The following is a 21,824-nucleotide window of genomic DNA, read 5'->3' as shown; positions in this document are numbered from 1 at the left end:
CTTTTCTGCTTGCCATTTTCCTCTACACACTAATATTACTAACGTGAGAATTTTCTTTTTTCTTTTTCTCTGTAGGGTTTCACTTTTAAACTTGCTACTTTGCTTAGGTTGGGCGAGGTCTAGTATACAGTATATTGTATCCATTTGGCATGATGCGTCAAGCAGTTGAAGACAGAGGGAAGCATGGAGGAAGAAGAAGATAAACGAAAGAGAGAGAGAGAGAGAGAGAGAGAGAGAGAGAGAGAGAGAGAGAGAGAGAGGTGAGAAGAGGAAGGTAGAAGGAGGAATATTAAAAAAAAGTAAGACAAAGGAGCGTCAAATAGTACAACGTGAAAGAGGGAAATATGATATATAGAAGAAAAAAGGAGCATGAGAGTAAGAGCTTTCGGTAGACAAGGCTTTGTGAGATAATAAAAGCGTAAAGGAAGAAGTTACAAAGGAGCATAGTAAAGAAGGTAGAAAGAACCCCCAGAGGACTCTGGAGGAGAAAAAATTAACCTCTCGTCCAGTTCTTTCTTACTCTACTGAAAGCGTAGGGGCCCAGGATAGGCTACTGAGTTGCGACATTAAAGGAGAAGGGGATCAGCCTTGCTCAACTGTGAATGACATTTTGTAGGCAATATTCTCCAACCACCCTCCGCATGTAAACCTTTACAGGCCCCATTTGGTTGGAGCACCTTAACTCACTAGATCACCACTTATCCACTTGGTTGTACGATAATCAGCTAACGCAGGAAATAGTTTCTTGGGTTACACGAAATCATCTGGCTTGTCACACGGCTAAAAACATTCTGAAGTCAGCACTATACTAAATGAGTGGGTGGATGACACTGCTAATGAATGCGGGAGAGTAAAGAATGTATATTATCATCATTATCATCATCATCATCATCATCATCATTATCATCATCATCATCATTATCATCATCATCATTATCATCATCATCATCTAGAGCTCCTTTCCCACCCTAGGGTGGGGTGAGGTAAGGGTCATAGATATAGAAAGAACTTGATACAGCGAGACTAACCAAAGTTTGTGCAACTGAATGGCCAACATTCCCCTTTCTTAACCATTCAAGCCACCGGAATGCTGACTCCGCACGTAGCTCCACAAGTAGCGTCACACTTACTTATCAGACAGAGTAATTGGGACGACTGTCAAGTTAAAAAGTGTGAAAAACCCTGGTCATACACTCATCCGTACAAAGTTCATCCAACCAACTCGAGATGTTGTCAGTTCCCTCACCCCAACAGCTTACATGCTCTCTCTCTCTCTCTCTCTCTCTCTCTCTCTCTCTCTCTTTCGTTTACAGTACTATATCTATCTGCATTCTTCTTGGACTACCACACCTTCCACCTTCGAACACGCACGGGTATACCATTTTCACCACTCTACTTTCAAATGAACATATTAGGAAATAAGAACATATTAAATAGAACTGAGAGAACACAGAGTACAAAGTAACTTAGTATAATACGTGAAGAGATGACAAATAGCAAATAATACTGATGGGGGTATTAAAGAAAACGATACAGCGGATCATGAAAGAAAGCACAAAAATTTTTTTTTTCTTTATTGACGATGATGCAGAATAAAGAACATAGGCCATAACAGAAACATGCAGAGTAGAAAGGAGCAGAAATAAAAACACACACACACACACACACACACACACACACACACACACACACACACACACACACACACACAATGAACACAAAGGAGAAAGTGAGAATGAAGAAATAGAATTTTAAAAGTAATACAAACAATAACTAGAGGGGTACTCAGTGGAGCGCATCTCTCCGACAAGGGCAACGTAGTTTCCAAACCACTCTTCATAATGGGTTAGGTTATCTCATCATTGATTAGGGTTTCGCAGACAGTGTTTTCCGGATCCCGAATCTGTAATACAATCCGGATCGGTCCGATAGTTTATTGAGTGTTCCCTGGGACATAGGCTATCTACCCACCAAAATTTGGTCCAAATCTCTCTTTTTAGTTTTTGAGTAATCCTGCTAACATTCAAACTAACAAAGAAATAAACGGGGGTGAAAACTACTCTCTTTGTCGGAGAGAATAAAGTGTAAGGGAACACGGAAGAGCATGAGAGCAGGTCCTGCGGAAGATGAAGTGTGGTTAGGCTGGGTACTAAGTAACATTTTTATTTTATTGTGTTTGCACTCACTCAAAAAAATGCAAAAAATCAAACACACCAATCTAAACTTAAATTGCACAGCGACGAACGGTGGAGAGAGAGAGAGAGAGAGAGAGAGAGAGAGAGAGAGAGAGAGAGAGAGAGAGATGAGCAGATCATATAAGGGCTATTGGTAACAGAATTAACTTTCAGGCTTATATGATTCATTTTCAGCTAAGTAAAAAGAAAATTAGTGGAAGCGATGCATATTATAATATGAATACAATCAACAAACGAGAATGATTTGTAAACTGGAATGAAACAGCAGCAGAGGCAGTCAATAAAAGACTAGTCGACGAAGAAGTGGGAGACGGAAAAGAGGTGACAACAAGCATGATTTGGGATGACCATGACCGGAATGGTTGACCGTTAGTGGATAGGACGACGTAGGGAGAGGAGCCAGCAGTATGAAGGGTGGCAACCTCCTTGTATGTAAGCTGGCAGTCTTGAAATGATTTGCCAGTTCCTTGATAAAGGTGTAATATCGAAACGTCTGAATAAATTCATTCAGTAGACTCTGTGTTTCCATACGCTCCACATTGCCGTTCACATTATATATACATATATATATATATATATATATATATATATATATATATATATATAGAGAGAGAGAGAGAGAGAGAGAGAGAGAGAGAGAGAGAGAGAGAGAGAGAGAGATGTATATATACAGTGAGGCTGGATGAGAAGGAATTGGAACATGTGAGTGCATTTAAGTACTTGGGTAGTGTGATGAGTAAGGATGGAACTTTAGAGGGTGAAGTGTTTGAAAGGGTACAACAAGGAAGAAAGGTTGCTGGTTCCTTGAAAGCAGTGATAAGAAACAGGGAAGTGAGCATGGATGTGAAAAAGTTACTACATGACAGTATTGTGATACCAACTCTAACGTATGGAAGGGAAGCTTGGACCTTGTTGGAGGGACAGAAGTCAAGAGTGAGAGCAGTAGAAATGAGTTATTTGAGAGGAGCATTTGGAGTCACATGGAGAGACAGACTGACAGATGAGGAAGTGAAGGAGCGTTGTGGTGTGAATGTGGCCGTGATAGGAAACGTTAGGAGAAACACAATGAGGTGGTTTGGCCATGTGGAGAGTGAGAGACTGACGAGGAGAGTATATGTGAGTGAGGTGGAGGGGGAGAGAGGGAGGGGGAGGCCAAGGATGGGATGGAGGGATTGAGTGGAGAGGTATATGAGAGAGGGGCTGTGTGGGCTGGGAGCAGGGCAATGATATGGCGGGGGACAAGGCGATATAGAGGTGATTCGTTTGTGGCCACCCATTACGGGATTTTATATATATATATATATATATATATATATATATATATATATATATATATATATATATATATATATATATATATATATATATATATATATATATATATATATATATATATATATATATATATATATATATATATATATACCTTATAAAATAAAAAAGAAATAAGTCTCCGTTTGTGGATAAGACACTACCTTTTTAAGGACTTTAGTTGATTTACTTTTGCCATATTTTCAGCGAATCCCTTCCCCTGCGAACAATAAATCATATTCCATGGTATAACGAAAAATATAACTGCAATTGGAAATGTCAACTTTAAAAGCATACCTTCAAACCTTTTTCGTTTCAAAATCATGTTCGTAGAATGTTTCATTTTCCTATGATATTCCAATACCAATTTTGGCTAGAGGGTATGGTAAGCAGGTGCAGAAGCAAAAATATATACACGTTTCTTTCTGTAATACATATGCCTTAATGTATAGGTAGCTGTCTGTTGTAGCTGTAGTGATGCACTGTATATCTGTTGGTTGGGAGATGTTTTCTGGCTGGTCAAGCATCTGTCAGACTCGGCACATTCCTTTCGCCCCCAAAAGTAACATGGAAGACCACAGACGCCAGGCCTGTATCACTCGGCTCAGAAAATCAAGATGTACCACACTGAGTTTGTTTCACGACCTGCATCTTTTCCATATATGCACTCCTGTTACATTTCAACAATACTATAAAAAAATACTTCGAAATAATTGACAGTCCACCTATCCTTTCCCGCACACATTGTTGTTAATACGAACCTTACGTTAGTTGTGCAAGTTGAAAATGACCTTCCATAATACATTAAGGTTTCACGTTTGCATGTGGCATAAAATGTTTCAAAACGGATGGGTGACTAGGATTAAATAGTCACAGAATACCACTCGGGGAAAAACAACTGGTCAGTCTTGCTTTAAAATAATGTCTGCACTAAGTAGGATTACCGCTGGCCCATTCGCTTCTTGTGGATCAGTAAAGTATTGGATGGTAGACGTAGTGGTAGACAGAAAGAGAGATGCACAGGCAGATAGATATATAGAAAGGTAAATAAATTAAAGGTTAGACTGGTGAGACCCTGAATAATTTGACAAGGACCTCCTCCCTTGGAATCTTCTGTTAATGGAAGAATGCTGGTTACATTTCCTGGCGTTACATATTTTACGCGAGAGAGAGAGAGAGAGAGAGAGAGCGAGCATATGAGTGTGCCAATGTGTGTGTGTGTGTGTGTGTGTGTGTGTGTGTGTGTGTGTGTGTCTGTCTGTCTGTCTGTCTGTCTGTCTGTCTGTCCGTCTAGGTTCCTGTGTCAGTCTGTCTGTATGTATGTAGGTATACCCGTGAACATGTATATATATTAAAGCTTCTCTATGTGCTTATGTACATCTATGTGCATGTGTGTACATATGTGCGTCCTAGTATGTTTGTCTAGATATTTAGGAGAGTGATGCATGTAGGAGGGGAGGAAGTAATGAGCAAGAGAGAGACAGAGAGAGTGAGAGAGAGAGAGAGAGTGAGAGAGTGGGGGGAAATTTGAGGGCTGGGAGTGATACGTGGAGTAAAAGAAATGGAGGAAGTGGGTAATTCTCTCTCCCTCTCTCTCTCTCTCTCTCTCTCTGCCGAGGAATGATTGTGCAAGAGGAAAGAATAAAATGTCAATTGTAGGACGATTATTTGAAGTGCTTGAGAGGAGAGATGTGGTGAGGGTGAAGGTGTTGAGGGAGATAAGGTACGAAAGGTCACCTGAATATTGCGCCACACAATGTTGTGTTCCGCGGATGGCTCAACATGATGGTGTGAGGAACGCAGACATTTTGGTTGCTTGATGAAGTTGGCTCGCTTCCACATCAAATGCTTGCTGGCGCGGGAAGGAATGCTGCATCCCTGTAATGTAACGCATAGAAGTTATGGACTTCACTTTCCGCGTCCAGTGGGGCGACTTGTACGGGTTACGGTGATACTAAACTCCCACCAGCATCTGCCCAAGCAAAGAAGAAGTTGGTGTGGACGTGGCCTTACCAATAAAATATGCAGTCAAAGGGTCTAAAGAAAGCAGACTCTGTAACAGAAAAGAAGTTATTGGAAGTATAGGCTAATGATGCAGAGTAGACACTGGCAATGCTGTCTGAGTCGTCCTCGCAACACACAAGAGCTGTAATATGAGTGGAGGTGGTGGTTTAGAGGAGTCGTCCCTGTGGGGAGCAGAAGGCTTAGGATTCATGCCCATCGACTGCTCGTGGATCATTAAGGCAGTCAGTTAGCTTTTACCAGTTTTACAATCTCACTCTGGAATACGAGACTCAACAATCGAATTTTAATCCAGCTACCTAATTTGACTGCTCAGTGAAGAGGGAAATAGGGGAAACAACCTTTGTCCGTGAGTCTAGACTGCCTGGGAAACGAGCTCAGGTTTTTGCAGTTCCGGGCTGGATGTGCTTACCACCAACTCCCCAAGTAATGAGAGGGTTGTTACATTATGAGTTGATAGGTGTCAGTAAGAGGGATTATCCATGCGAAGTGTACTGAATATAGGTGAGGTGAAGCGTCCAGTGGTTAAGCTGTCAAAACGGCCTTGCTGAAGTGAAGGATGGCGATGTATATATAGACGAAATAGTGTTGCCTGGTGGTTTAGTGGTTTTATAAAAATGAAATAATGTTGCCGGGTGGTCTAGTGATTATATATCGATGAAATAATGTTGCCGGGTGGTCTTGTGGTTAGTGTCGCTGTCAGTGATGATCTTGCACTTAAAACGCCTCAGTCAGAGTGATGGGTGGGAATTCTAGAGAAGTATATATAAGTAAGATAATGTTGCCTGTTGTTAAAGTGTCCCAGCTGAGGTGACGAGCAGGGAAGTACTAATAGGTGGGATAACGTCGCTTAGTGATTTTGTGGATATAAAGACCTTGTCGAAGTGGCGGCTTTACATAGTTTTGATTCCCAAGAGATGATTGGCGTCGAATATATAATGCTATCAAAGGAAGCAGACTTGCTTTTATGGCTGAATGTACTGGACTGTCGTACCCGAGCCTAGGGTACCTTTCCAATAAGGATGGTAGTGTGGGATTGGTAGTTACCTTTATTGTAATGGAGGTTCACTGACAATGCATTCGTCTACTTTTCTGCGATGCCCTGGGCTGGATTCGAAATCCAGCTGTGTAGGATGTTTGGGGGAAAGAGAGAGAGAGAGAGAGAGAGAGAGAAACTGAATGTGTGTGTGTGTGTGTGTGTGTGTGTGTGAGCCCACGTGCGCCCTATTTATCAAGTAAATATACACAGCGTTTTAATCAGCATACGTCCATGAAAGCTTAATAAAAACTGAGACATGATAAAACATTTTAAAACTGGCAGCTAATAAACTTCGTGTCTAATTTCCTGCAGTTTAGCCAAACCGACTATGAGTAACAACATTCATGTCAAGAAAGACAGACACACACACACAAACAAGAAAATCATTAGGTGATAATTTTTTTTTCTTTCTCTCTCTCTCTCTCTCTCGCTCTCTCTCACGTATTATCTAGGCAATATATAATATATTGTAGCTGTAGCAGCTCATATTGGGTCCACTAAAGAACCAAACGTTTTCTTCTGGGGAAGAACAAAAACCAGAATTATCCCGTTCTCATGCTGGAAAAGGACGAATAAACAAGGGAGTCTGTAGGGAAACTGTTGCTTGCAGATTTTAAAATGACGTAGTCACAATGTTCGTATGCGTCGGAGTGTACGTGAAAGACACAACCTACACTGTGGCATCAGAGGTAAGCATATGAAGGTTCATGCTGTAGTCGTTTTTTTTTTTTTTTCTGACAAAGACTCGTATCCCCTTTAAACTCAATTTATAATCAAGTGTAATAAGACTAGAGGGTTGATCTGAATAACAATCAAGTATTCATTACGGTAGTACCTCATTACTAAGTTTAACTGAATTTAATGCTACCAGGACTTAGTATTCAAGTTATGAGAGTGGCCCAGTTACTCCAGATGAAAACAAACCGACTGTAGCAGCAACTAAAATATCTGCCGCAGCTCTTTTCGAAACCTAAACTTGAGACACATGCATGAGGAGACGAGCATGCAAACCACCAAAGACAACGCAGCCTGTTTACAGTACAAGAGTTGTTAGGAAAGAAATGAACTTCATCAAAATAATCATCATAATCGTCATCATTAAAGTCAACACTAGAATCAAAAGCATCATCATCATTATTGATATTATTATCGTCAGTATCATTATCATGAATACGGCTACCACCACCACCACCACCACCACCTCCATCATCGTCGTTACTCAATTTCCGACCTGCATAAAAACACATAATACAACAAAAATCACCAGTTAGCTTCATCTAATATATATCATGTTGTCTTCTTAACTCAGCCTGTCTTGAATACTGTGCTAATTCTAAGTACATGTTTGATTGCATGAACATATCTATCTACCTATCCATTTATAGTCAGACACCTTAATTCCGTAATAGGTGACCACAGCCAAGCAGCCTTCATGTAGCCCTGTCCTCCGCCAATTCGCTGCCCTCTCCCCAACTTAAATCTCTTCTCTCATACACCTCTCTATTTCATCCCTCTGTCTCGTCCTCGGTTTCCCTCTCCCTCTCCCCCCCTCCACTTCACTCATATACTGTACACTCTCCTCGTTAGTCTCTAACTCTTCATTCCCTCCACATGGCCAAACCACTTCACTGAATTTCTCTTAAAGCTTTGTTTCACATTGACATCCGCACCCCAAAGCTCCATCACTTCCTGATTTGTCAGTCTGTCTCTCCAGCTACTCATGTTCCTCCAAAATATCTCATCTCCACTGCTCTCACACTTGACTTGAGTCCTTCCAGTAAGGTTCAAGCTTCACATTCATATGTTAGAGTGGGTATCAGAATACTGTCATCCAGAGACTTTTTTACTTCCATGCCCATTTCTCTATTTCTTGTCATTTTTTCAATGAACCAGCAACCTTTCTTTCCTGCTGCACCACTTCAAGCACTTCATCCTCCAGACTTCCATCCTTACTCATCACACTACCGAAGTGCTTAAGTGCACTCACATTTTCCATTTCCTAACTATCCATCTTCACTGTGCATTGAGTAACTTAATTTCTCTCGAAGACCACGACTTTAATCTTCTCTATATTTACCCTTAGATTCCGCTTTTCACATAATTTCCCAAACTCATTCACCAAACTTTGCAACTTCCTCTTATCTTTGGTTAAAAAAAAAAAAAAGAAAAAAAAAAAAACTATCATCTGGAAACAGCAGAACCGGAAGTTTCCAAACGCTGCCCTCTCTCATTAGGGCCACTCCAACATCCACTGCCCTACTTGTAGCTTCATCCATGCACAAATTGAACAACTATGGCGACATGACACATCCTTATTCCAGTAGTGCAATGATAGAAAAATTTTCTCAGATCACCATCCATACGCACTGCAGTTCTAGCTCCCTCACACATACTCTTAACTACATTCAGTAGCTTCCCAGTTACTCCACAATTTTGTAATATTATCTACATTTCTTGTCTATCAATTCTGTCATATGCTTTCTCCAAATCCATGAAGGCGGCATACAGCTTCTTTCCCTTCCCTACAAGCTTTTCCAATAATCATCTTAAGATGAATATCTGATCTACACAACCTTTTTCCCTTCTGAGCCTCCCTGTATTACTCCAACTAATTCTTCTCTTATTTCTCTAACTCTGTCAATAGGTATCCTACCACAATACCATATACCCTAGTTTTTATAAACACTAAGAAGACAAATGCCCCTATTTTTGCCATGTACTTGCTTTTCCCATTTTTCCTTGTACAGGAGGATAATTATACCTGACTTCAAGACCTCGGAGACTCTACCTTCCTCTCAAGCCACTCTGTATAGCATCAATATTCATTGTAGTACTATCTCTCTCCTGTGATTCGTCGTTTAACCTCACATTCCATAAATTCTTGGGGATTTCCCTATTTTGACTTTTTCACTAATGCCGTCACATACACAGATATATACATACACAAGGTTCATACATACATACATTCTTTTACAATGAGGTATGGACAGTAACACCTACACATACTCTTCAATGCATGCATAGAAAAATTTACTCTTGCTCAGAAACATACACATAATCACAGGTACGTACACAGAAACATACACGTAGGCACAGGTACTAACAAACACACATTTACAATGGCACACACACACACACACACACACACACACACACACACACACACACACACACACACACACACACACACACACACACACACACACACACACACACACAGTGTTTTGATTATTCACAAAACAAATGTTGTGACAGAGAGAGAGAGAGAGAGAGAGAGAGAGAGAGAGAGAGAGAGAGAGAGAGAGAGAGAGAGAGAGAGAGAGAGAGAGAGAGAGAGAGAGAGAGAGAGAGAGAGAATTTCAAATTAGTAAGAAATCCACCACCAAGTTTAGCCTAGTACCCTCCACTGTGATACACACATTTCACCTATGCACCAACTTTTTCCACTGCCCTTTACTTCCACTAACATTTTGGCCTCAGCATGGGGACTGGAAAGGCTAACTAATTTATCCAGTCAAATAAGTCATGTGCAGGTGACTGGCTGACAGACTAATATGCCCAACTGAGGCAAAGTTTCTATTACCGTAAAACCAATCGACATCCAACGGAATGAAATTTACGGACAAAGAACTTAACTGCGGGGAGGGAGTTAAAAGGGCTGGGTAGAAGGAATTTATAATAGGATATCGTTTTTTTTTTTCTTGGCTTGGTACAAAGCTGAATTATGAAGGTTGTAAGCGCCTTCCCTTGCCCCAGCCATGCTAGAAATGTGGTGGTTCCGCTGCTCCCCGCAGGAGCGCAGAAACAGCCAGACCGCTTTCCTGGGGGACATCAGCCCTGTTACACACACACACACACACACACACACACACACAAAGTAAACTAAGTAACAGGGGTCCACACCAGATAGTATGAAAAGTTTTCGAGTGAGCAAATGTCTTAATGTTTTTGTAGCTACAAGAAGTGTGCCATCCTACTTGCTGATATTGATGCACACTTTGAAATTATTCATGTTATTTTAGCATCTACCTGTTATCTGTTTAGGGACTTTACAGCTTCATGCCAAAGCCTGGCTGGGGATGCAAAACTTAAAATCTGTTCTTAGCTTAGCACCTGTCGTCTCTTATTAGCAGAATGTTGCTATTAAGTAGCACCTATTACATTTCCATATGCTTCCCATCTTTGTGTGTGAGTCTGCTAGCCCTTTAATAATATCAGAGACAATCCAGTGTTAGTGCTTAGTGTGGCGCTTATTGGCTTTTCAGAGTTAATGGTGGTGAATTTTGAGGAAAGTCACTGACGTAGCACCCATTGCTCTCCCATTAGCCTTCAAGCGGTGTGTGTAGGTTCCTTGTAGCTGAAAAAGTTTGTAAGAATATATATATATGTAAGAATATATATATATATATATATATATATATATATATATATATATATATATATATATATATATATATATATAAAGAGAGAGAGAGAGAGAGAGAGAGAGAGAGAGAGAGAGAGAGAGAGAGAGCACATATCTGGGGTTTATGGCAATTTACAGTAATTTTCTTGTTGATATTGAGAAAAGCTTCATAGGTAACACACGCTAGTTTTTCATAAGTTTTGAAGCGATGTATGTGTGGATCCCCAATAATTTCAGGGCAAGCGAGGTTTCGTGCTGAATTTTGAGCTTTTTTGACATTTTTCAGCAATATCTTAATGAATTCTGAGAAAAGTCACTTTAGTAACATTTATGTATTTTTCATAAGAATTTAAATCACGGGCTGCTGTAGTTTATCAGGTCTGGAGAAGTATGAGCATTGTTGTGCTTTACTCGCCAAAAAACTCTGTGCACCCTGTCATGCACATTTCTATAATCATGCCATCGCAGGAGTACAAAAGTAACAAAAGCATTCTCTTAAAGGACATCAGTCTATTTGTGTGTGTGTGTGTGTGTGTGTGTGTGTGTGTGTGTCCGACTCTGGGCAAAGGCTTCAGGGTCTATCCCTACACACCTCCACATGTCACCACTTCGGCGCTAACACCCACCGTCCATGCTGAATACAGGCTAGGGCTGTCTCATACAAGCTGAATAGTATTGTATGGTGTAGCAAGAAGAATGTTGTTACTGACGTTGTTGTAGCCCCAGGTTCAACTGAAACGTGAACGCAGCGGACTGCAGGAGTGTTGATACTGGCAACATTAACTCACTCATATTCGGGACAATTCAAGTACTCTATTCAGGCTAGAGCTTAACGGTTTTGTTAGGTAAACCAGAGGTGCCTGAGTGTCAAAAACATGTACGTATCTATTTACCAATCTTCTGTTTACATCACTTAAATCTATATTGCTCTAAGGACGTAGGGGCCCACGGCTCGGTGACAGTCCAGATATTGAAGGCAATAATCACAGGACGATTTTCTCCGAGCAGTATAACGTGACCAGTACAACCCTTGGATGTAAATCCTTATGGGTAAAGTCTGGTTGGAACACCTTAATCCACTAGATCAACTGGCGTCCATTGGTTGGTTATATGGTTATCGTCTAATGTAATAAATGGTTTCCTGGGTTACAAGAAACCATTTGGCTTTTAACTCAATGCATGTCACCTGTAGGTAGCAATACATAAAATGTACGGATGGCCATTGACTATGGTAATGATGTCGAGTATGTATGTGTATGAATATATGTAAGATTGCTTTAAACCCTGACAAACGCAGCAAACTTTTTGAAATCCTTCATCTCGGTGACGCAGTTGTATGTAACTCCCTTGTCTCCAGAAAATTTTGCTTTGATCTACAAACGCATTTCGATCTGGAGATAATAGATATAGTATAAACCTGCCCCTACACAACAAGAGGCCTCCTAATGTTGAATAAAATTGTCTGTTGGCAGCAGGGATGATTCAGTAAAACAAGCTATCGGACTGAAGGGGTTAATGAAACTATGTATAGACAATCATCAGGGAACTACTATCAGACATTCCAGTTTAGTTTGGGGGAGGCGGTGGCTGAATCGGTAGAGGTGGCCTGCAGTCCTAAGGGACCCAGGAGCGAATCATGGCTGGGGCAGGGAACAGTGTAACGATGCGAATTTCATAAAAGCAGACTTTACTGACCTATCAGAAGACCCGCCTACATGTCGTAAAATTACTCCCGTAATACCAATACACCAGTCCGCAGACAGATTTTTCGAACTAGAGGAGCTACAAGTACATACTTTATACACTTCATTGTTTCCTTCACTAATAGAGGTCTAGCCTAAGTGTCATTTAATCGTCTAGAAATAGGAATGAATATAAAATTATATATATATATATATATATATATATATATATATATATATATATATATATATATATAGATAGATAGATAGATATAGATATATATGTATATATCTATCTATATATATATCTATATATAAATATCTATATATATATATATATATATATATATATATATATATATATATATATATATATATATATATATATATATATATGTATATATATATATATATATATATATATATATATATAAGTAATCCCTCTAATATCAGAATGCCTAATATCCGAACATCCCCACTAACCGAACATAATCGTTTCGGGATCCGATATTCCCAAAATGGACCAAAAACTGCAAAAAAATCGAAAAAAATCTGACTTTTTCCCACCCGTAATTTGAAATTGCCGCGTGGCGCCGAACAGCTCTTACACCATGGTCCCTTCACCCCTTCCTTCCTCCCCCTCCCCCCTCCCCTGTCAGGGTTGCCATTTGGTATTTTTCATTACCAAGTGTGGGCCAATTTGGTAATGAAAAATTCGTTTGGTAATGAATCAGAATAATGCATTACCAAATGGATTTTTCACATGTATGAGGATACACAGGATGGAGATGGTGGATTGTTTGCTCTCTCTGATTAATTTGGTAGCCTATACAGTATAGCGTGATAATAATCAACATGCTGTTAATTATAAGGAGTGATTACATGTATTTACACTTGTATATATATATTTAGTGAAGAATAGATGCTAGCTTTACGAATTTGGTAATGAAAATTAAAAATGGTAATGAAAATTGAGGAGTTTGGTAATGTGACCGTTGCGATCTGGCAACTCTGTTACCCCGCCATCATCAACAGTCACAGCCTAACTCCGATCGAGAGCAGATGCTTATAGCAGTGCAACCCACGGGTGCTTGTTTTTTGTGAATAAACAGTGAATAACTGCAATACCTCGCCACTAGAACACAGGGGAATTTACAGTGTTGTGCAGTGTTAAGAAATTAGAATTTAGAGTGCAGAGGATTAACTGTGGACTGCAACTGGCGGTTCAAACCAGTCCAGGAGCCAGGGACTTGTAAGTACCCAGAATGTTTAATATTGTATAAACTCACCTCTAAAACCTCATTTTATGGTTCTTTTGCATTTATTTCAGTCTTTTATGTCCCTTATTGGTGTGATTTGGGTCTTAAATAGGTGCAATGCATGTCCAGAGGGAGTTGTAGATGTGTTTTTCTGAGTTAGGGTCCATAAGTACAAGTCCAGGAGGCTGGGGCCCAATATCCGGACAGGATCACTATCCGGACATGCCTTTGGCTCTATTACATCGGATATTGGAGGGATTACTTATATATATATATATATATATATATATATATATATATATATATATATATATATATATATATGCTGTGTATCATCTAAATGAAAGGTTAAACAGAGGGTTTGATGAATGATTCAGATAAAACGATTCCTGTTCCACGCTAATGTAATATGTGTTATGTTATTGCTACCTTCAGACGGTTTCATTCATTATAAGACATACATTTTCATACAGCCTTCATAAACCCTCACCTTACTACACGTCTTTGCAGTGTAGAATGAAAAGTACGTCATTGAAATGAACGTGTTACATACTTCACTGCGATGTCTATTAGGGTCTTGATATTTACGGACAATTTCACTTAGCTTAGTGAAGAGTTTTGGAAAAGGGTAAAATTGATATAACGCACGTATCAGCCCTATTGTTTAGGGCTTGTGTCAGTTTTTGTACTTGTGAGTGTACTGAATGTGCTTTAGTGAGCGAGAGCGAGCGCGTGCGTGCGTGCGTGTGTGTGTGTGTGTGTGTGTGTGTGTGTGTGTGTGTGTGTGTGTGTGTGTGTGTGTGTGTGTGTGTGTGTGAGAGAGAGAGAGAGAGAGAGAGAGAGAGAGAGAGAGAGAGAGAGAGAGAGAGAGAGAATTTCCCTCATCCCCTATTTTTCCTTATGCATGCGAGTGTTTGTGATTTAATTTGTAAAGTGTTGTTACTAATCTAATAGAAGGTAGATGGCTAACCCTTCATGTCCCTTATGTATCCCTGTTAACATGACCATCATACCGAGCAGTGTAACCCAGTCATCGGGCAAGTCCATAGTGATAATCCACCTTTTTACCTGGTTAGTGAATTTATTAGAAAGTTAGCTGGCTGGATAGTTGGTTAGTAGGATTAGTTGGATAAGTAGGGTTAAGTTAGGTTAGTAGGATCTGGTTGGGTGGTTGATAAGTCATGTTAGGTTTTAATTAGACAATGGATTATTTATTTAGTTCAGGGTTGATTAGTTAAATTGGTTGGTTGGTGGGTCAGGTTAGCATATTTTTTATTTTTTCGTTTTCTTTTATTAGTTGGCTTGTTGATTTTGCTGCATACTTAATTAATGATTATTTAGTATGTTCGTTAGACAGTTAGTTGGTTGGTTGGTTAGTTAGTTTGTTAGTTGATTCGTTAGTTAGTTAACTTGGTAGTCAGTCAGTTAGTCAGTCAGTAAGCAAGTAAATAAGTACAGTAAGTTAGTTTGATGGGTAGAATTTCAGTTAGTCAAATCACTGGCTGAAAAATCCCATGTTCCTCTTATTGATTATGTAAAGGGAAGTGAAGTCAGTTAGTCAGTCATACGGCCATTCACTCATTCATTCATTCAATACGTCAGTCACTCTGCCATATATTTAGCAATTCTTTCATTCATTTACCCATAAGGTGAACTAATGAGACAGTCAGTCATTTATATTCATTCATTCATTCATTTAATCACTCATTAAATCAATCAGTCAATTTATAAGTCAGCCAATCGGTCAGCCAGTCAGTCAGCCAGCCAGTCAGTCAGACAGACAGTCAGTCAATCAGTCTATCTGTCTGTTTGTCTGCCAGTAGGTCAGTCAGGCAGTCAATCAATCAGTCATCCACTTCATCAGTCATCGATTTAATTACTGTCAGTCAATCAATCATTCACTTAACTAATCAGGCCGGCAGTCAGTCAGTTGGTCAGTCAATCATTTCATTAGTCAGTCAGTCAGTCTGTCTGTTGGTCAATCAATCGTTTAAGAATTCAGCCAACCAGCCAGCCATTCAGTCAGTCAGCAATTCAGACATTCAAACCTTAGTCAGTCACTCATTCAGTCAACCAGTCAGTCATTTAACTTGCCATTCAGTCAGTCAGATATCATCATCATCATCATCATCCGGACCTCCTTTCACACCCAAGGGCAGGGCGAGGAGTAGCAATGTCCAGACAGCACAAACTTGCCCAATCCAATAGGCCACACTTCTATTCATTCATCATTCAAGTCCCCGGAATCCTGGCTCTACCGGATAAGCCAAAAACATTCACCACATTCTGCAGCTTCACACAAACGTATCCGATTGAGTCAATCCTGACGCTGCCATGCTCACAAGGGGTGCCGAAATCCCTGATCATGCACTTCTCCTCACAACATTCATCCAGTCAGCTCGATCTCTTGTCAGTTCCCTAGCCTCACCGACTTCCAAACTTCTCTTCCTCAGACACTCATCCACCATATCTCTCCACCTTCTCCTTGGCCTACCTCGCCTCCTCCCTCCTTCGAATTAGCTCAGGTATACCATTTTCACCACTCTATTGTTATTCATTCTTTCCACATGACGATACCATCTCAAGACACTCCCTTCGATTCTGGTGTCCAGCGACTTCCTCACTCCACGCCTTTCACGATTCACATTATTTCGTATCTTATCCACCCTCTGTACTCCGCATTCATTCCTCAGCAGTCCCATCTCCACTGCTCTTACTCTTGACTTTTTATTTTCATGCCACACCGTAGTTTCACACCCATATGTTAAAGTTGGCACTAACACTCTTTCTTGTAAGCCTCGAGCAGCTGCAACACTCAAGCCTCTTTTTCTTATCATGCCTTCAATGCACAAGCTACTTTTCTTCCTTGTGCAACTCTACTTTCAACTTTTTTGCACATTATCCTCTCTTTTCTATCACTGTACCCAAGCATTTAAACTCTTACGAATTCCATTCTCTCTCCATTCACTGTAACATCGCACTGGGAGTCACCTTCTCTCTCAATAGCCATCACTTTACTCTTCTCTACATTTATTCTCGAGACACGACGCTCACAGACATCAGCAAAACTCTGCACTAGCCTACCAAATTCTTGTCCGGTACTTGCAGGCACTACTGCATCATCAGCATACAACGTATTTGAGATATTCCATCTATCACCATTCATTATCAACGCCATCCCTCTCTCCATTACTCGTGTTTTAACTTCTCTCATCACCCCATCCATATATATATTGAACAACCATGGGGACATCACACAACCTTGTCGCACGCCCACACCGATCGTGAACCATTCACGTAGATGCCCATTAACCCTTACACATGCTTCGCTACCATCATAAAAACTCTTGACAGCACCTAGCAGCTTACCATCTACACCATACATGCGCAAAACTTTCCACAATCCCTCTCTGTCTACTTTGTCGTATGCTTTTTCGAGATCCATGAATGCCATAAACACCTTATGGTCTTTTTCACAAGCCTTCTCTGCTATCTGTCTCACTGCAAATACTTGATCCACACATCCTCTCACACTCCTAAAGCCACCCTGTTCATCACTCACTAGGACTTCTGATATCTCTCTTACTTTCTCTGTAATAAATCTTCCATATACCTTCCCTACCACACTCAATAAACTTATGCCATGATAATTCTTGCACTCACTTCGCTCACCTTTATTTTTGTACAGGGGTACAGGCACAGTTTCACTCATCCATGCATTCTTACATATCTCCAAAAATCACTTCATTCCACTCTCTCCACTACACTTAAGCATTTCTCCATACACCTCATCCACCCCAGCTGCTTTCCCATTTTTCAGCCGTTTCACAGCGCTCTTCACCTGTGCGAGTGTCACATCTCCTGGCACTGCATTTTTTCTTTGCACGCCCCCAAAACCAATCATGTTTACAGCCGCTCTGCTCTCTCTATTCCCATTCATCAGGCTTACAAAATATTCTTTCCATCAGTCAGATATACAGACAGTAAATAATTCAATCATTCATTCAGTCAATCAGTCACTCAGTAAATTACTCCTTATCCAGCCAGTCAGTCAATCAATCAACGAATTTGTCTATGAATCAGTCAGTCAGGCAAGCAGTCACTTCGTAATTAATTCAGTTAGACAAAACATTGCGCATCAAACCACTCGTTCCGTTGTTAATTATGTAGCTGTTAATCAAGGTAGAAAGTTTTGTTTCACCGCATTCAACATTTTGATAATTATTCATTATTTTATCAAACGAACAATTATTAACCAAAGCAATTACTCTCTGTTATTCATTATTGTATTATATCCGATCGTTATGTTTTACCACTTTTAGACATGATCCTGTAGTCATACCAGCAACAAAAACAACAGCAAATCCCTTAAACAGGATCATCATGTAGTAATTCACTTATCTTTCAAGTCATTATTCATCACTAGTGCCTCATTCATATTTATACATCAAAACACTCAGTTATTTAGTTTGTGTGTTTCGTTGAAGTCAGATTATCGTGTATCAAATCACTCAGTTTATTTATTATTAACCACCTAAATATTTTAATCTTACTTCGATCTGTCAATTGCCAGATGCTGAAATGTTGTAATCGAAGCCTCAAACAAATCTCCTCATGTCGCCCTGCCCTATGCCATTTGGCCGCCCTCCCTCCAATTCACACCCACCTTTCTCATATATCTCTTCACTCTATCCCTTCATCACATCCTTGGTCTTCCCCTCCCCTTCCACCTCATTCACAGACATGACTCTAGTAAGTCGCTCATTCTCCATCATCTCCACATGACCAAACCTTTCTCACAGTATTTCTCTTAACAATTGCAGTCACATCCACATCGATATAATAATGCTTCTTCACTTCCTCATGTGTCTGTCTGCCTCTTCATGTAACTCCAAATCCCCCGCTCTATTATTTAATTTCCACTGCAATTACTTTTGACTTGTGTCCTTCCAGTGGGGTCCAAGCTTCACTTCCGTGCGTTAGGGTGGGGAACTCAATACTGTCATGCAACGACTTTTTCACTTCCATGCTCACTTTCTTAACCTTCATCATTTCTTTCAGTGAGCCAGTAACATTCCCTCACTGTTGCACCTTTTTTGACACTACATCCTCTAAACCTCCATCCTTACTCATCACACTAAGTACTTGAATGTATTCACATTCTCCATTTCCAGTCTCAGTGTGCATTCTGTGGTCATTTCTCTCAAAGATCACAACTTTACTCTTATCTACATTCTTTGTTAGATTCCGTTTCATATATACACTCTCCAACTCATTCATCAATCCTTGCAATTCGCTTTCATTAACACTTGCCAGTGCAGCATAAACTGTTTCTAAACCCTGTCTTCTCTCATTAGGGACATTCTAGCATCCACGGCCCTACCTTGTATTCGTTCTATAACTCCATCGATATATACTTTAGACAGTCAAAGAAACATGACACAACCCCGTTTCAATCCAACATTCAGATCACAAAACTCAGTAAACTCTCCACACACACTTCATCCCTAGCGCCTCTACATCCCCTTCCTATCATCCAACTGTTCATATTAAATCCATATATTTTTAATAGCCTCAGCATTCCACGTCTGTCTATACTGTCAAATGCTCTCTCTACATCTATGAATGCGGCATACAAAATCTTTCCCTTCTGTAGAAATTTTAAACTTTGCATCTTGGAAAGGATATCAGATCTACATAACCTCTTTCCTTCATAAAACCCTCTTGTTATTCTCAAACTATTTTTTCTCGTTTTACCCTAACTCTGTTGATGAGTATTCTGCCACATTATTCCTCTTACACTAAACAAACAAATACCACTATCATTGCCACACAGTTCTCTTTCCCCTTTTCCTTTGTATAACGGAACATTTATGCCTGATTTCTAATAATCCGAGACCCTACCTTCCTTCCAGGCCAATCTGCACGTAATCCTATCATCATCTCTCTTCTGCATTTCAAGATTTCGCAAAACACTGTACCAATGCTGGTGGCTTTTCTCATTTTGGCTTAATTCATTGCTTCAGATACTTCCATCCCGCTGATCTCTTCTTCGTTATTCGCCTCTCTTCTCCCATCCATTCCCTACCCACTTATACTTGCTTTACTTTCCTTCGCCGGCCTATAGATGACGCACAAAGACCGGACAAAGGACACACTAACTTAGTGTGCCCTTTGTCCGGTCTTTGTGCGTCATCTATAGGCCGGTCTGGTTTTGAGGCTTCTTTATTGTATATTTAGTTTTTTTTTTTTTTTTTTTTTTTTTTTTTAAGACGAGACACTAGCCTTCCGCCATCCCACTTTGTCCATACATAAGTACTACGTGTGGTCTGGGTAAATGGTTATCACACAACTTGGTAAATAACATCCTGGCTTACAGGATATCATTTGGCTTGTGACTCAGTGTAGAGTCACCTAATGGTAACCCTACAACGAGTTAGTGGATCAGGAGTATCCTCTATCACTTATCATGCTTTATAACACTAATAAAAGGTAGTCATTTTTCTTAACTATATTAGCTACCTGCCTCACAAAAAGGCATAAAAAGGTTAATTTTCTGTTCACTCGTGCGTGGGTCGTTTATGGTACTGGACAGGGACGCCTTCATGCTGTGGCACGGACATAATCAGGTTGTTCTGCTGGCTCGTTATGCAAATGTCCCTCAACTCCCTCCCTGGCCCCTCAAACGAGGAAGGTATAATGAGGGAAAAAGGCATCTTCAACCTGTAGTCCACCGGGTTCACATTTCAAATGAGCGTGTGGCCAGAACCACAACACTAACAACAGCAACAACACTAACAATAACAACAACTGCACAGAAACAAACACAACCACACTAGCAATAACAGCAGCAACAACAACAACAGCAACAACAGCAACAACAACAACAGCACATCAATAACAATTATAATAGCAACAACAAAAAGGATTTACATCCAATTACTGTATCACTGAAACAGTACATTTTATTAAAACCCTTCACTTCGATGACGTACCAACAAAATTCCATCCCTGCTTTCCGGACGCATTTATTCCGCTTAGGACAGACTTCTTTTACTGAGAGGGTGAAATTTACTGTATGAAATCCCTCCAGTTTGAAAAACCTACGGTAGTGTGAATTTAAATCGCCTGGTGATAATATTTTAATTTGTCGTTCTCGATCTGGTGTTTTTAATCGTTTTCCATTCTCTCATTGACTCATGCAGAAACACACACACACACACACACACACACACACACACACACACACACACACACACACATTTCTGTTATACATTTTTCATCAGTGTTCACCTGCTAGTCCATCCCGCCATTCAGATAGGTATACATGTAGGCACTGAAATATTCTGACCATTTTCCTTAAAGTAAAAAAGGTGGTCTGCTTTGTATCCGATTTTCAAAACCTTTAAATAGCATACTGATTTCTCTCTCTTTGAAATTATATCTGTCTGCCTGTCTATCTATCTGTTTACCTGTCTACTGTCTATAAGTCAGTCTCGCTGTCTATCTGTCTGTCAATCTGTTTTGTTATCCATTCCTTATACTCCTGTGACTCCGGGTATGTGTTATCCTTCATGATGAGGCAAGACCGTCCTGATGGGACTCTAGAGTCTGTGTGGCCTGGTGTATCTGTTATTTTTTTTCCTCTCTCTCTCTCTCTCTCTCTCTCTCTCTCTCTCTCTCTCTCTCTCTCTCTCTCAAACACACACACACACACACACACACACACACACACACACACACACACACACACATCTCCAATTCCTTATTCCTACTGAAAAAGTCTCTCTCTCTCTCTCTCTCTCTCTCTCTCTCGAGGGAAAGAAAACGCATTTGTAGACCTTTCAGAGTATTCTATTTCCGCACTTTTCTACTACTGAAGGGATGTGGTTCATGGCTCTTCTACATATG

General features: G+C 40.2%; 1 protein-coding gene across 1 annotated transcript in view; it reads left to right on the top strand.

The window, feature by feature from the left end:
- Positions 1-7,199: 7,199 nt before the first annotated feature.
- LOC145390999 (uncharacterized) overlaps positions 7,200-21,824 on the top strand; it is an 83,533-nt gene continuing 68,908 nt past the window's right edge. The window contains exon 1 of the mRNA XM_080265730.1: positions 7,200-7,256. Coding sequence (XP_080121856.1) covers positions 7,200-7,256 — 57 coding nt within the window. The remainder of the gene's footprint in view (positions 7,257-21,824) is intronic.

This window comes from Coenobita brevimanus, chromosome 16 (genome assembly GCF_032717465.1).
Source record: "Coenobita brevimanus isolate Jiangsu-jjx chromosome 16, ASM3271746v2, whole genome shotgun sequence".
In the NCBI taxonomy this organism is placed as follows: domain Eukaryota; kingdom Metazoa; phylum Arthropoda; class Malacostraca; order Decapoda; family Coenobitidae; genus Coenobita; species Coenobita brevimanus.
This window is presented reverse-complemented; position numbering and strand designations above follow the sequence as displayed.